The sequence below is a fragment of the Leucopleurus acutus genome, assembly GCF_964270905.1.
Source record: "Leucopleurus acutus genome assembly, chromosome: 7".
Taxonomy (NCBI): Eukaryota; Metazoa; Chordata; class Mammalia; order Artiodactyla; family Delphinidae; genus Leucopleurus; species Leucopleurus acutus.
This window is the reverse complement of record NC_139150.1, coordinates 19617557-19634735: the sequence shown is the minus strand read 5'-3', so window position 1 is coordinate 19634735 and position 17179 is coordinate 19617557. Positions and strand designations below refer to the sequence as shown.

The window sequence follows — 17179 nt, the reverse complement described above, 5'->3', positions numbered from 1 at the left end:
CCAAACACAGCCCAACCTGGGATTGGCGCGGTATCTCACGAGCCACTAGCATCTTGGGAGTAAATCCTGTTTGCATTTCTCCCCGATCGGTCCCTGAATCTCTAGGGTCTCATTCTGAGGGTGTCGCTGGCACTGCAGCAGCCAATTCTACCCAGACACTGCTACACACAAACCCCCCTACACACAGGGCATCAGAGCCCGGGCTGGGCACGGTCGTCCTCCAGGCTGAGGCAAGCTCTACGTCTACTGTTCGGACCAGCTTCCGGGGTGAGGGCTCCCCTCAGGCTTAGTTCTTGCCTGGTGGCCCCTGGACTCTTGGGGGAGTGTCTCCTGGTGCCGGCTTCAGCAGACATCAGCCTTCAGATGGGTGCACAGAGGAGGCGGGAGACCCCCCTCTGGCCATGGCCTGGCGCTGTGTGCGTCTAAGGGCAGTTGGTTCCCCTGGCAATTCCCAGGGCAACGCTTGTTGGGGTTTCCAAGGCAAACCATGAGGGTGGCGGCTGCAGGAGAGTGAGAACTCCGGTCACCAGTTAACCCCTGAAAGGCAGGGCTGAGGCCCCGTGATGGGTGCAGGACTGGGGCGGCTCTGGCTCCCTGTCCAGGCCAAAGGCCGCTGAACGAGAGCCTGGGATTTGGAATACCCCGTTAGGCGTCACTTGTCCTCTCTGGCTTGTTTCTACCAGGATCTCGGTCTTCCTGACCTAATCCTTTAGTGACTGAGTGCCAGCTGGCACCTATAAGTCATCTTTCCCTGCAATTTTACTCCCCCTTCCTAGGTTCCCCATCTCCGCATCAGCATCCAACTGGTTGGCCAGCCAACAATCTGAGTCATTCTAAACCTTTCTCTTTCTCTGAACACCCCAAAAGTTAACCAACTCCCAAGTCCTGTGGGCCCAATGCCTAATTATCTCTTTTCAAATGCACCTCCCTTCCCTCCCCACTGGCCCCATAACCTCTCTCCTGGGTGCGGCAGGCTTCTCAGCAATCCCCTGGCCTCTATTCTCACCCTCACAGTGGTCAGAGAATTCTTTCTAAAACGTAAACCCAACCATGCCTCTCCCTGGCTTAAAGCCTCCCTCATTGTCCTTAGGTGAGACTTTCTACATTCATGAATATTCAGTGAGCACCTTTCCTGAGCAGAGCCATCACCCAAACTTCTAACCATATGTGTCTGAGGCCCTCCAAGATCTCCCCCAGGTCTCCCTGTCTTCCTCTCTGCTTTTGTTGTTTCACACCCCACCTCATACGTGAGGATCTGGCTATAATAAACATTTGGTGCCTAAAAGGTGGCAGGCCCTCTCTCACCTCTAGGCCTTTGCACATGCTGTTCCCTCTGCTGGGATATTCTTCCATCTCTCTTCCTTCCGGTCTCAGCTGAGATACCACTTCCTCCAGGAAGCCCTCCCTGAAGCCTCTGACTGGGCTAGATGCCCCTTCTCTGTGCTCCCACAGTCCTTCAGCCCTGTGCCATCATACTGGGGGTGCAACCACCTGTTTCTTGGTCCATCCTACAAGATGGTGAGCCTTACGAGCTCAAGGACTGTCTTGCCCACTATTGTATTCCCAGGGGCTGGCATACTGTAGGTAAATAAGCCTCTCATTCCCCTGTAGATATCAGAGGAGACTGCAGGAGTGAACTTACTCAACTCAGGCCTGGAAGCCAACACCCCAACCCAACAAAGGCCTGTGACTGATTATTGGCCAAAAGCTACTCAGAGGAGAAGTAAGAGGACTGACTAATCTCTTTTCCCATTTCTGTTTAATGAAGCAAGGAGAAAACTTTCTCAGTAGAAAAACTGCACTTGGATTAAAAATGAAAAACTGAAAAAACTGTCCCTTCTCAGTTCATACAATGAATGCGTAAACTGCAGAAAACACACCCCTGGGAAGTGCAGACCTGTCTTGGAAGGGAAATGTTGGGGGACAGGCAGAGGGGTCTTAGCACCAGCAAGGTGAACCTCTAGGTCATTTCCCACCAGCTGGAGAAGTGTCCTCAGAATCTAGATCAATGACATCCCACAGGAGCAGCCCTGAGCTGGGAGGCAGGATGCCTGGGTCCGTCTGGCCTCAGCACAGCCACCACTGGATGGAGACCCTAGAAAGCCCGTGCTTCCCGGCTCTATGATGAGCTTGAATCCGCGGCGCCCAACTTACTCTCGCCCCGTCCTGGTGAGGAGGAAGGTGGAGGTGGTCTCTGCGGGCCCATGGGGTGGAGCGGCGGCTGCAGGGGCCAGGGTCGGGGGTGGGCTGATTGTCGCGCCATGGGGGAGCTGCTCAGAAAGCTGCTTTCGGCCCTTGAACTCTGAGCCAGGGACCACTAGGGAGGCAGAAAGGGGTCAGAGTGAGTTCACACAGAGAGGACCCTTGAAGTGAGAACCTGTGCGGGTGGAAGGGTGCTGGGGGTGAAGAGATGGGGCCCGGCTGAGGTCATGAATGAGGCTCCTATCGAGGTCGATGACCCTCAAAACAGGAAGAAGATGTGGTTTTTGCTGGGAGCAAAGCGGACCTGCAGAGCTGTTTATAACTAGATTTCCCTCTACCACCCACCATTTCGGCATCAGATCCAAGGCTCCAGGGCCTTCCCCCTACAAAGAGGCCCCTGCTCCTCCACGAGGGCCCCCAGACTCTGCATCACCAGGCTGCTCTGGGACTGGCTTCCGAGCCTCACCTCCCTCTGAAATTAGTCACACCTTTGCCTGTGTGCATGTTTCCTGGGGGAGCATTCAAAACTTTAACTAGCCTCTCAAAGGGATGGGTGACCAGAGGTTACAAACCACTCATCTGGCCCATGCATTAAAACAATGAGCCCTTGGAAGACTAATCAGCAATATATAAAGGAACAAACTATCAATTCATGGAGCAATCTAGATGAGTCTCCAGGAAAGTATGCTGAGTGAAAAAGAAGCCAATCCCAAAAGGTTACATATTATACGATTCCATTTCTATAACGTTCTTGAAACGACAAAATTACAGAAATGGAGAACAGATTAGTGGTTACCAGGAGTTAAGGAGGGGGTGACTGTGTCTATAAAAGGGCAACATGAGGGACCCTGAGATGGTGGAAATGTTCTGTGTCTTGACTGAATCCATGTCAATATCTGGTTGTGACATTGCTCTATGGTTTTGCAAGATATTATTATTGGGAAAAACTGGGGGAAGGATCTCTGTGTATTATTTCCTACAACTGCATGTGACTAATTAATTAAACTTTTAACTAAAGTTAAATTTCAAATTTTTAAATGGTGAACCTTAAGATGCAGAGCTAATCTGAGAACAGTGGTTACCTTTGGGAGGTGTGGGAGTGACTGGGAAGGGCTTGAGGGGGGTCTGGGCTTCTAAACGTGTTGAGTTTCTTGGTCTGTGGTCACTTCGAGAAAATTCATCAATTTATATTCTTTCCTGTATGTTTTATTTCAATAAAAAGTTCACAAGCATTTTTTAAAGGTAAAAAATGAAATCACAGATTTTATAGACACAGTGTTCATGACACGGTGTTTAGTGAAAAAAAGGAGGTGACTGGGACTTCCCTGGTGGTCCAGTGGTAAAGAATCCACCTTCCAGTGCAGGGACGTGGGTTCGATCCCTGGTCGGGGAACTAAGATCCCCACATGCCGGGGGGCAACTAAGCCTGCGCGCCACAACTACTGAGTTCGTGCGCCTCAATGAGAGAGCCCGCGTGCCGCAAACTACAGAGGTCACATGCTCTGGAACCCGCGCACCACAACTAGAGAGAGAAAACCCGCACGTCACAACTAGAGAGAAGCCCACGCCACAACGAAGACGCTGTGTGCTGCAACTAAGATCCGATGCAGCCAAAAAAAAAAAAAAATTATTAAACATTCACGTATAATATCCCATTTCCGTTTTAAGTATTTGTAAATAAACACACACACACTGACAAAGAAAACAGCTCACAGGTTCTACACCAAAATGTCAGCAGTGACGGTTTTTAGCTTATTATTTTTTCTTTTGTTCCCTTTTGTCCACCTTACCTGCAATTTCAAATTTTCCTACAATGAACCTGTAAGATATTTTGCATCTAAAGGGTAATGCAAGTTTTCTTACGGATTTGATTTTTTTAACCCATGCAATCCAGCCACCCCCAGGTTCTGGCCAACCCAGATGCATCCACTCACCCATCTCAGCCGCCAGTGCCCGCTCCAGGCAGAAGCTGGGTGCCCTCTGCCCGAGAGGACCGTCCTGGCCAGGTGGGAGCCTCTGGGCTCGGCTCCTGGGTATGATGGGCTCAGAGGCTCTTCTGGGTACCGGAAGACCCCTGGTCTGGCGGTGGGAGGTTGCATCTCGGGGCACAGACGGAGTGAAAGACTGGGCTAATGTCCCTTGGGTGCTGGGAGACCATGGAGGGAGAGACACGCTGAGGTCACACAGAAGGAGGTCACAGCCGCTGAGACCCTCCACATGCTAAACCATGAACTCCTGACCTTTGCGACTTGGCACCCCTGGCAGTACAGTATTTCTGAGGATGCGCCCCCATTATACATGCATTTTCTTTATAAACTGCAGAAGTGTACATCTGCCTACTCACACAAAATTATAAAGCTCAACTTGGTTTTCAGATAATATACAAAGAAATAAAATTTGTAATCCTTCCTTCCCAGGCAGCCCTGGGTAGCCCGAGGGGCCTGCGTCCAGCTTTGGAGACTATCACTCTACCTGGTGGCTCTGTCACGCCACCCTCCCTACAGACTTTATTCATTCACCATTTCATCATTCATTTGCTCAACAAATATTTATTTCCCAGTCTGTCGATGATTGGCGGAGTGACACTGGGCAAGTCGCTTTCTCTTTCTGAACCTTAGTTCCCCTCTATCAATAAGATAGGGGAAATGAACCATCCTTGGGGGGATGAAGTGTGGGCTCTGAGAACGCCCAGGCCATCTGTCCCTGTTCTGAGCTCACAGGCACTCTGATTCTCAGGCTATCTCAGGTGTGTACACTGATGGGGTCCCCAGGATACCTGATCTGGGAGAACCGGTGCTCTGGGGTCTGAGTGAGGGGCGACACTCTGCTGGTTTCTGAGCCCACAAAGCCACTGTCTGTCTCGGGGGATGCCATCCAGGGCTCCTGAAAGAGACAGCGTCCCTTTAAATTGGAGAAATGTGCTTGAGGCACACTGGGAAACCCTTCCCAAGTCCTGGCCTGGGCCTTACATTCCAGAGGCTCACAGACAGGGAGGCTGGCCCAGATCCCAGCAGCCGGGCCCAGGGGGTGAGGGTCCTGCAGCACGAGCACCCAGCCAACCTCAGGGAGTCCACGCCCCGAGAAGACCCTGAGTAAGTCCCGCTTCCCTGAGAAGTGGGAGCCAGGGCCCTTGAGAGAGATACTGAGATATCCTGAGTTGAGAACAGAAAGAGGAGCAGAAACGTCCCGTGGCGGGAATGGGATTCTCATGTCCACACGGCTTCCGGGCTGGGCCTGGAACACCTTGGTCCTACCTGACTGCAGAAATGCCCGGGCCTGATGAATTGGGAAAATAAACTTGATCAAATACGCACACCTCCAACACACTGCATCTAATGCAAGGTGCAAAGATGGCCAACAGAGAGACATGGTGCCTGCCCTCAGTGAGTTCATGGTCGAGTACAGACTCCTTACCATGGGCTCATTAGGACTACAGGTGTGTGTGTGTGTGTGTGTGTGTGTGTGTGTGTGTGTGTGTGTGTGCGCGCGCACACATGCATACGTATGTGTTTTTCTATGGGAGGATCCATCACATAAGTCACATTTCCACAGTGATCTGTGATTCCTGCAAATCGCAAGCTCTCAGAGGAGAAAGGGGAGCTCCTGGCGGAGGGACGGGGGTGTGGGGAGCTATGGCACAAGCCCTGAATGTCGGGCAGGACTGTGACTGGCAAGGGCAGGAGTACAGGCATTCTGAGCAAAGGCCTGGAGGCAGGAGGCTCCAGGAGATGCAGGGAATGGCCCTGAGGCTCTGAGCCCATGCCCCGTGCAGACGCATACCTCCAGGTGGGGCCCGCCAGCTTGGCACGGAGACTTCGGGGGAAGGCGCTCAGAGATGCCACTTCCCTCTAGGCTGGTCAGACTGCTCTGGTGGGACTCCGCAGACTTGGTGCCCTGAGGTGGGGGGGGCCTGCTTGGGCCTGAAGGAGCTGCCTCAGCTTTGTCCAGGCCCTGCAGGTGCCTGTCTCTGCCCACGGATGCGTGGAAGTCTGCTGGCTTCACAGACGCCATCTGCTCCACGGTTTCCCTGGCAGGGAAGGAGAGGCACACTGGCCCTGAGCCATGGCATGGGCTGGGCAGCCCTGTCCCGGTAGCCACACAGTCTAGGGCACAAGCTCTGGAGTCAGGAACCCCTGCGTGCCCACGCTGGTTCCGCCACCCTCTCGCTGTGTGACCTTGGGCAAGGCACCTCCCCTCTCTGAACCTCATTTTTCTCAACTGTAAAATGGGGATGCCTACAAAACCCACCCTATACAGTGCAGCAGAAACAGTGTGGAAAGAGATGCGCTAAAGCATCCTTTCCCAGGCTTCTGGAATTGTCTTCCGTCTTCGCCCTTCCAGACATTTCCATCAACTTTTTCAATCTACTCAAAAAGACTTTATGTCACTGTTATAAACAGAAGACCGGTATTTTGTGTTACAAATAGAAACTAACTTTGCAAATAAATACAAGGAACATGAAAACAATATTATCATAGTCTAGATAGATCCTGTTGCTTAGTAAAGGCTCTGGGCCTGAGGCCTGCTTGTTTTCTCTCTCTTTCTCTCTTTTTAAAGGAAGATCAAGAGAGGCACTGAAGACATAATAGCCCTAACTGAGATTCCTCCTTGATGGCCATGGAATGTCTGAGACTGACAAGGAGAGTAACGTTATTTAATGCTGCATCTGTCCTACCAGAAACCTCGTCCCACAACACCCAATCATTTCAAATGCTATCAATGCTATATGTTGCACGTTTTAGAGAGACACTGAGCTACAGGTCAGGAAGGCCGTTTCTAAACTGTCTAGCTCACTATGACAATTTCCACCCCTGCGGTTTCTGAGCTGGTGTGGGACAAGCGGGGAAGGCTCATTGACATACTCGACTGGGCCCCCGTGACTTCTCTCAGCCTGTGCTGGGGGCTGTCTGGTGGGGAGCCTGGTGGCCGCTGCTTTTCCTGGAGCTGAAGCTGGCCCCACAACTTCCAGGGTGTGGCCCTGCCCCTCCCCCTCCTCCTCCAGCCTCAGGGCTTCTGGGAGAGACTTCACACTGAGGTACCTGCAGAAGAACACAGAGGGGCGTGACTTCTGCCCAGCAGGGCCAGCAAGGTCCCACCACTGGACCCACCACCCTGGCCTCACTTCTGGTGGGCACTCACCGCTCTAGGAGGCCGTGGAAATCGTGCTCCACTCGCAGCTCCTTGTGCCCGAGCGGGGTCGGGAGGCCCAGCAGCCTGTCCTCTACTTCATTGCTGGTAGCGCTCAGATCCAAGTTCACGTGCAATGGGTGGAGGCCAGCGCTGATGGCGTCAAGCTGGGGCCAGAAAGGAGGAGGGGCAGAGATTCAGCAGACATCTGAGACCACCTTTTAAGGACCCACCTTATGCCAGGCTCATGCTGGGTGCCAAAGAGTAATAAATAGGTTAGGTTCACTAACCTATCATCCTTTTACGTGTGCACAAGTAGGGACTGGGTCATGCGACCTCTGACACTGACTGCCGTTGATGGAGCCCCTGCTACGTGCCAGGCGCTGTACAGACATCACTTCACAACAATCCCACCAGTACCTAGGTTATTACAACCCATTTCACAGACAGGTAACTGACGCTCAAATGATTTGCCTAAAGTCACACAGAAGTGAGGGGCAGAGCCTAGATTTGAACCCAGATTTCCATTCCAACATGGACACCCAGCCCCTCAAAACACCTTCACCATGGGAGCAGGGGAGCCCCTCAAGATGATGCACTCGAGATGCCTGTGTCTCATGGGGTTGTGACGTGGGCTAGAGAGAATTCTACAAAGCCCCTTCCATGTACAGCCCTTCTCTAGTGTCGCCACCTCTGTGAATAGTCCCCATATTCACCCAGGACTAAAGGTTAGAAGCTTGGAGGTCATCGTTTGTTCCTTTCCTCTCATCACCAATCCAAGTCCAGTCAAATGTACCTTCTAAACCTCTCTCAAGTCCATGCACGTCTCTCCATCTGCCCCACCACCTCCCCGCTTCGGACCTACCTGCAAATCCTCTGGTATCTTCTCCTGCTGAAAAACCCAGCAGAGTTTAAGACCATCCCCTTGATGTGACCCACACATGTACATCCTGAGGCCCCTGCCTGCCTCCCCAGCCTCCTCCCCTCTCCTGCCTGTCTCCCCTGCCTCTTAGACCCCTCCTCAGGGTCCATACTCTAACCACAGGGCCTTTGCACAGGCTGTTTGTCCTGCTAGATGGCTTTTCTGCACCTAGTAATTCCTACTCACCCTCAGATCTCATTTAAACATTACTTCCTCAAGGAAAGTTTCTCTGACTCCCTAAACTCAGATATGTTACCCTGTTATCTACTCTCATAGAACCTCATAATTCTCCTTCAGAGCACTGATCAAAATTATAGTTAAGTAACTGGGTAACTAGTTCAACTAGACAGAAAACTCCATGAGGGTACAGGCCACCTATTATTTCAGTTGTTTTCTACTGAATTCCCACCACGTGTCATGAGTCTTGGCACATGGTACCAACTTCTCAGACATGTCATGAAGAAGTTAATGAATGGAGAAAACAGTGAATGAAGGAACAGTCCAATACGGTTGGGCAAAGAGGTACCTCAGGGCAGAGGGTCTGGATGGCGGGCGTGGGGGCTTGCCCCAAAGGAGGGGGCAGGCCCGTTGGCTGGAGGGGGGAGGGCACAGCTGGGGAGCTGTCCAGAGCCAAGTCTGACCCGGCTGGCTCAGGTTCCTGCTGGTTCTGGTCTATGTGGTCCTTCAGCTCATCCAGGCGAATTCCCAGCTGGAATATCTCTGCCTCCAGCTCCCTGGAACGAGGAAACATCAGGCAGGTCTGAGAGGCTGTGCTTCAGAGCAGAGGCCCCAGAGATGCCCGTGGAGAGTGCCTCTGACATCATAATCTAGATTATGTGGAGAGCAAAATCAACAAGGTGAAAGTGGGTGCCGCTGGGAATAAGGAGGCCTCAGCCTGAGCCCCCTTCTGCCACCATCTGGCTGCAGGAGCTTGAGTAAATCCCTGCCCCCTCTGGCCTCAGTTTCCCCATTGTCCAATGAGGGGCTTTATAACTCTTATCTCCAAGGTCACTTCTCATTGAAGGGAGTTCCAAAAGGACCCAAATCTCAGCCTTCAAGTATCCCCCATCTGGACGTGTTGTTAATTGGGATAGGACTCCTCCCTGTTCCCCTAGTGTGTGAATTATGAGGACAAACTGTCCCCCTCCTGGTGGGAACCCAGGGCCTGACCCTTCTGTCCTTGGAGGCCTCTCTCCCCAGCATGTACCTGCCGGGATCAAATCTCCCGGGCGCCCCCGTGGAGCCGGCAAGCCGCTGGGCCAGGTGTTGCTCCCTGCAGGCCTTCAGATATTCCTCCTCCAAGGCCGCGTGGACAGCCTTTAGCTGCTGGAAGACCTGAAACCAGACAGGCCAGGAAGACTTGAGTGCCCAGCCCCCGTGGGCTCCATCCTTGCAGACACAGTGGACGAGACAGCTCTTTGGGGGAGGGGAGGGGCGTGGGACTCTGGGACTGTGGAGGCCTCCAGGCCCCGGAATATCTGGAAGGCGGGGGTTGGCACCCTCTGGAGGCTGCTCACTCTGGTCAATCTCCCTGCCATCAGACTGGTATGGCAGAGGCATGGCTTAGAGCACTGGCACCAGCCCTGGAGGGTACCAGTCCTTCCCGGGTAGACCTACAAGAACCCAATGTTCCATGATGGTCATAGTGTCAAATATGCTGTCACTATACCCCCATAAGGACCTAGTACCTGAGACACCTTAGATCCTCATCCTCGATTCTCAGAACAGTGGATTTTGGAACATTAGTCGTTCTTTTCCCAAATCCTTATAGATTATCACAACAGATGGTATTATCATCACCATCATACTGTTGATAATGATAGGCTCTGTCTAAAGCCCTTTGCATTATTCATTGAATCCTCAACATAACCCTAATGAGAGGGGTAATTTATCGTCTTCATTTAAACAGGATGAAACTACAGCACAGAGAGATTAATTAAGTCAGTGAAGGTCACACAGTGGGTGAGAAAGTTGTAGAGTCGGGATATGAACCCAGGCCCTCTAGCTCCAGAGCTCACGGTCCCAAGGATTACGCTAGGTCGTAGCTAACTCATGGGAGGTTAAAACTATGGGAGGTGGGCTCACTATCCCTGGCTTTTTATCATCCTCATCTCACTCACCCTATGCTGACAATAGACTGAGGCCAAGGACAACCTAGAGTCTAGCCCCCAGTCAAAATTTATCTTCCAACAGCTCTCAATCTCCCTGCATATGGGGGAGTCAGGAGAGGGGGAAGAAAAAGAATGGTTTTCATTTTCAAGGTCCTTGATCATCCACTCAGTGAGATAATACAGTCCATATCACATTTTGTAACTGGAGAATGTGTGTAACATCTATATAGTAACATAATGCTTAGTAACATAACATTAACAGTAAAAACTATCAAACCAAGTGCGTTGCATTTGCCCTACTCACCCTCCCTCAGCTCCTCTCCCCACCCGGCTCTGCGCCTGGGGCATCAGCTGGTTTCCCCTGGGGCCTGTCTAGGGGAGGCATCTATTAGAGGTCACAGGGTGGGAGGAAAGAGACCTGGGAGGGAACTGCTCCGGGCAGGCGCTAGTCCCTGGGCTTCCCTGTCCCTGGTCGGGCTCCCTGAGGCTGCTGCCCACACCCCAGCTCATAGTCCCTTCACTGATCCCTACACCCGCAGCTTTGAGAGCTCCATCTTCTTGGGACCCTGGCTGATGCATCAGAAATCTAAATGTTATATATGACCACAGTTATCTAGAAATACGAGAGCCCAGAAGGAAATAAGCCAATAATGGTTAGATTAGGGGTTTCTTTCCCTTTCCCCCCCAGTTTTCATTTTAGCAATTACTTTTATAATAAGGAAAATTATAAAAAGAAAAGGCCTTTTCCTGGTTGCCGACAGGCAATATAATCCGTGGGAAGCTGTGCAGGGCAACGATTAAGACCCTGGACTTGGGAATCAGACAGACCTGGGTCTGGGCTGTGCCATCTACTGGCTGTGTGGCCTTCCAGCTGCCTCTCTGGGCTTCAGCTCATCCCAGTTAAATGGGGGTGATGACTGTGACTGCCTTGCCGGGTTTTTATGGTGATAAAATGAAATCATGTACATCAAGGGCTTGCCACAGTGCCTGGCACACCAGCATCTTTGCTTAATAAATGGTGACTATTGTGATATAATGATCATTATCACGGAAAGCTAATCAGGGGCTGTTTGTTCTAAAAGGAGACACGTTGTCTGGGATTCTCTGGTCTGTCTTACAGCAAACGAGGCTTCAGAGCCTGTGCCATGGGAGACAGAGCAGCTGTCTTGGCAGCTCCAAGGGCATCTCTTGAAGTGGACAGTACCTTGAGTTGGTCCTGGGGTGTCAGCTGTCCTGCTTGCAGCAGTTCTACAAAGGACTCCACCTGGGAATTGGAAAGGGAAGGAAACACGCTCCATTAATCCAGACTCAGAAGCTAAGTCCTACAGACTCCCACACTTAGCCACAGTCACGCTTTGGTGCGGAGAGCTGGGCCCTGCCTTGGGATGTGGGTTTTCTGACAAGCACGGAGAGGCGGGTGCCAGAAAAGCTCCACCACTGGCCTGAGCCACGGCAGCCTTGGGAAAAATCAAAGTGGAACCTCCAGGAATTTATTGACAGCAAAGCGCACTTACTCCTGTGCATGAAACCTACGGCAGCGTGGTGGGCATGGGGCAACAGGAAACAGTCTGAATGCCTATCTGTGGAACGGTATGCAGCCATCCAGAAGATGAGGGCACGTGTGTGTATTCTCACGTGTAAATGCCTCCAAGACCTACTTTTCAGCATCAAATCAAGGTACAGGACAGTGCTTATGGGGCTACCATCTGGATAAGATACGGAGAGAACAACGAAGGAAAACTACAAACACAGTTGCTTATGTATTATAAACTATCTCTAGAAGGATGCAAGAGACTAAAATATTAATTGCTTCTAGGGAGGAGAACTGGGTGGTGGGCGGGCACAAAGATGGGAGGAAGGTTTTCTACTATATGTATCCTCTGACCTTTGAACAAAGTGAATTTACTGCCTACCCAGAAATATTCAAATTTGGGACATTAAAAAAGTCAAGCTAGGGCTTCCCTGGTGGCGCAGTGGTTGAGAGTCCGCCTGCCGATGCAGGGGACGCGGCTTCGTGCCCCGGTCCGGGAGGATCCCACATGCCACGGAGCGGCTGGGCCCATGAGCCATGGCCGCTGAGCCTGCGCGTCCGGAGCCTGTGCTCCGCAACGGGAGAGGCCACAAGAGTGAGAGGCCCGCGTACCGCAAAAAAAAAAAAAATTTGCAAGCAAAGTTATTAAGTTTATATTCAATTACTGCAAAATTTGCGTCAGGACATTCTCCCTGACACCACATTTGAAAATAAATTTAAAAAAAAAAAAGTCAAGGTATATTATAGTGTACATACTCATGTGACCATTTCTATAAATGAATGTGTGTGCATTAAACATTTTGCATGAAGCATAAGGGCAAGAGGGGAAGAAAAGATTTCACTGAATATATTCTTTGTCCTGTGTGAGGGTCTTTACCATGGGTATCTATTACTGTTACAAAAATTTTTTTAATTAGAAAAAAATGGCAAAGACAATTTGGAGATTTTTAGCATTTCTAGGAAAGCTCTAGATCAGTGCCAAAATATAACATAGAAATTTACCTAATATAATTACATTATATAATTTATATAACATAAAATAGAAATGTAATGCAAGCTGCATATGTAATTTAAAACTTTCCAGGAGCCATACTAAAAATGTGAAAAGACACAAGTGAATTAATTTTAATAATATATTTTATAAACCTAAAATATTATTCTGACATGTAATCAGTGTAAAAAAATATATTGAAAATTTTATATTCTTTTTGTTGCACAAAGTCTTTGAAAGCCGGTATGTGTTTTACACTTACAGAACGTCTCAATTTGGAGTGGCCACATGTCCAGTACTCACTAGCCACCTGACCAGTGGCTCCTGTATGGACAGGGCAGCCTGGATCATTAGGGGTCAGCTGGTGCCCCAGATTTTGCTCAATGTGGTGACCTTGGCTTTGCTTTACTTTAGAGCACACAGGACAAGGAGGAGAAACATCTCTCCAGTTACAGGACCCAGAATGGCGGTGATTGGCGGTGATAAAAAGGAATAAAGTTCATGCTGCTACAACGTGGATGAGCCTTGAAAACATTATGCTAAGTGAAAGAAGCCAGACACAAAAGGACAAATGCTACACGAATCCATTTACAGGAAACGTCCAAAATAGGTAAACCCAAAGAGACAGAAAGTAGATGCGCAGCTGCCGGGGCCTGGGGGGAAGGGGATGGGGGGGTGACTGCTCAATGCATACGCAGTTCCTTAGTGGGTGATGAAAATGTTCTAAACTTGATGGTGTTGATGGCTGCACAGCTGTGAATATACTAAAAGCCACTGAAGCATTAACTTTAAATGACTGAATTGTATGTTATGCGAATTATATCTCAATAAAGATGTTACAAACAAGAAAAAAGGAAAGGAAGGAAGGAAGGGAAGAAAGAATGGTGGTGTTTCTTTGAAAGAATTTGTTTTATGGACATGGTGATGGATGTATTGCATTTCCCTTTCTGCACTGACAACTAGGAAGCTCAAAACCAAATGCGAATCTGATAAAGCATTCAGGGTCCAGCAGAGCATTTTGTTTCTTCACTTCTCCCTAAGTTCCTTTTATTTTTTTCCTATCTTTACTTCCCCTTTGCCCCAGTTTCCTCACTTCCATTTTCAGAATGTGGTTACAATGCATGTATTTTCTAAGCTGCTTTAAAGTACTTTTGGAATAAGGCCAAGTGTATAGTTATAAACAGACCTGCAAACAATTCATAGTTATTTGGATGAAAATATAAAGGCCCCTTGAGAAGTGACTGAGGATTGATTTCCATAACGAAAGGAACTAAGGCAGTGAGGTGATCTATCCTAAAGAGGAGAAGGTAGAGCAGAGGTTCCATAACCCCTCCAGAATCCTGAAGAAGCAGGGAGTCTCCCCCAGAAGTGAAACCGGAGGTAGTTTCAAGCACAACTGGAGAGACTTTGATGAGACACAACGCCAAAAAGGGAGTTAAACCTAGCACTGGGTGAGGAGGAGGAGGCTGGAGCTAGGAGGTCCCTAAAACCAGGGTCAGGGAGGCTCTGTTTCTAAGTTAACTCCATGAGGGGAATGAGTGAGCCTCGTAGACAGCCCCTCATCCAAGCGGGCAGAGGCTCCGCTTTCTCCAGGTGAGTCCCATCCCTCGTGGGCAAAGCTGGGGTTCCACTCACCTTGGCCAGGAACCGACTGGCCCGAGAAGTCAGCTCCTGGGCCTGCTCCGCTGAGGGCTGGTCCTGGGCGATGCCCGGGTCCTCCGGAAGCCACCCCAGGGCGGGTGTGCTGGGGGGCGAGGAGGGGTTCAGGTCTCCTTCAGCTGATGGCCACCCTGGAATATACAACCACTAAATGCTGGGGCCAAGAACAGTCCTTCCTGGGGCTGAGGGACAGTTGCTGAACCTCAAATCCACCACCTCCATCCTCGAATGAAAGTTCAGCCATCTCACGATCGTGCCGTCTTCACAGCGACCTGAGGGAGGGGCCTGGGCAGTGTTGTCCCCATTTATAGGAGAGAACAAGGTGTGGGTCAGCCCCGGATGACACAGCTAGAGCCAAGCCAGGCCTCTGGGTTTCCAGTCAATAGTGTGGGCTCCAACTCGGAAAGATGTGGGTTCAAATCCTGACCCTCCCCCATAGCAATGTGACCTTTTACATGTCCTCACCTCTCTGAGCCTCGGTCTCCTTGACTGTCAGTGGGGTAACACCAGTGGGGACCTCACCGGGTGAGGGCTCTACAGTGACGATGCTCTTTGTCATACAACTCGTCGGAGATCACACAGCTGCTAGGTGGCAGAGCTAGGGCTTCGCCCAGGCTGCTCTAGCTCAAAGCAGACACTTTCTATATCTCCATTTGACCTCTTCAAGTCACAGGGCCCAGAGAGGGGCCTCACCTCCCTCCCTCCCCTGGCCTGAAGCTAGTGCCACCCCAGGGTGAACCAAGTGTCCCTAGAGCAGGGTTACAACAGAGGAGCCCTTCAGCCACATCTCCTCTCCCAGACTCACCTGAAGCCTCAGAGGTCTGCAGGCCCTTGGCGGGGCCTGGCCACCGCTCTACAGAGTGGGGCTGTGGGATGGTGAAGGACAAGACCTTGGTCCCCTGGGGCATCGTCCCCGTATGGATGCTGTGGCTGGGCTGGGGTGGGTCCAAGTACAGGTTCACCTTTAAGGGAGAAGAGGCACAGCAGAGGCAAAGGTTGGAGCCAACTCACCCAAAAGGCCTCACCTTCATTCATGCCATCATTCAGGTGCTCAACAAACATGCCTTTGTATAATAAATAATACCTTTTAGTGGAACCCTTGGGTGGGGGCCAAACACTGGGCCAAGGGCTTACCTATCCTTTCATGCTCTCTTTATGGCAGTCCTGAGAGGGAGGGACCATATGCCTATCTTACAGAAGAGGGAACTGAGACTCAGAGAGGTTGAGTCACTTACTCAAAATCTCCAGCTGAAAAATCCTTGGGCTGGGATTATAACTCTGCTTTGACCCCAAAGTCTATGGTTTTCCATATTAATGATTTTATTAATAATATTTGTTATAATATACCATAATAATATTGTAATCAACCTAATAGTTAACACAGAACAAGTATAATTATATTACAGTAATATAATTAATATTTGTTATTAATAAAAATATTTCTAATAATTATCATTACATTGATAATAACTGCAATTAATGACTGTTTGAGTGAATGAGTCAATCAACAAGTAAAGGAATTATCTCTCAGTTGTAGCACATCTCCAACATTTGAGGATGGATTTCATATGGTAAATAGTCTAGTGTTTGGGAGAGAAGTAGAGAGTCAGGGAGATGGCCAAGGAAGACCTTCTGAAGTTGAAGACCCAAGTGGTTTAACGCAGGGGTTGGCAACTATGGTCTGTTTGAGTGAACAAGGTTTTAGTGAACACAGCCGTGCTCGCTTGCTTTTGCATCGTCTGTGGTTGCTTTCATCCTGTAACAGCCGAGATGAGTTGTTACCATGGAGAATAGATGGCCCACAAAGCTGAAAATATTCACTATCTGGCCCTCTACAGAGAAAGTTTGCTGATCTCTGGCTTAGCGCATGAGCTCTGCAGTGCCTGGGTTCACACTGAGGCTCTACCACCACCCTCCTCTGAGTGCTAGAGCAGCTGACTGAACTCACCTGTCTGCACAAAGTGAGGGCTCATTAAATAGCAGCCACCACCCCCACATTCATCATCATCCATATTATAACTATTACCATCACCATCATCATCACGACCACCGTCATCACCACCATCACCATCATCACCACCATCACCATCATCACCACCATCACCATCACCATCATCACCACCATCACCATCATCACCACCATCACCATCATCATCACCATCATCATCACCATCACCATCACCATCATCACCACCATCACCATCATCACCACCATCACCATCATCATCACTATCACCATCATCACCACCATCACCATCACCATCATCATCACCATCATCACCATCACCATCATCACCACCATCACCATCATCACCACCATCACCACCATCACCATCATCACCACCATCACCATCACCATCACCATCATCATCACCATCACCATCATCATCACTATTACCATCATCACCACCATCACCATCACCATCACCATCATCACCACCATCACCATCATCATCACCATCACCATCATCACCATCACCATCATCATCACTATTACCATCATCACCACCATCACCATCATCACCATCACCATCATCATCACTATTACCATCATCACCACCATCACCATCATCACCATCACCATCATCACCACCATCACCATCATCATCACCATCACCATCATCATCACCATTGTC

General features: G+C 50.0%; 1 protein-coding gene across 1 annotated transcript in view; it reads right to left on the bottom strand.

Annotated features, from left to right (window-relative positions):
• The window catches only part of AKNA (AT-hook transcription factor), a gene marked incomplete at its 3' end in the record, with an annotated part of 42698 nt that overhangs the window by 10447 nt on the left and 15072 nt on the right, over positions 1 to 17179 (bottom strand). The window contains exons 5-15 of the mRNA XM_082842287.1: positions 15349 to 15505; positions 14520 to 14674; positions 11567 to 11626; positions 9459 to 9586; positions 8778 to 8985; positions 7342 to 7496; positions 7065 to 7241; positions 5983 to 6229; positions 4979 to 5085; positions 4137 to 4348; positions 2155 to 2317 (exon numbers count right to left, since the gene is read on the bottom strand). Of these exons, the coding sequence (XP_082698413.1) occupies positions 2155 to 2317; positions 4137 to 4348; positions 4979 to 5085; positions 5983 to 6229; positions 7065 to 7241; positions 7342 to 7496; positions 8778 to 8985; positions 9459 to 9586; positions 11567 to 11626; positions 14520 to 14674; positions 15349 to 15505 (1769 nt within the window). The remainder of the gene's footprint in view (positions 1 to 2154; positions 2318 to 4136; positions 4349 to 4978; positions 5086 to 5982; positions 6230 to 7064; positions 7242 to 7341; positions 7497 to 8777; positions 8986 to 9458; positions 9587 to 11566; positions 11627 to 14519; positions 14675 to 15348; positions 15506 to 17179) is intronic.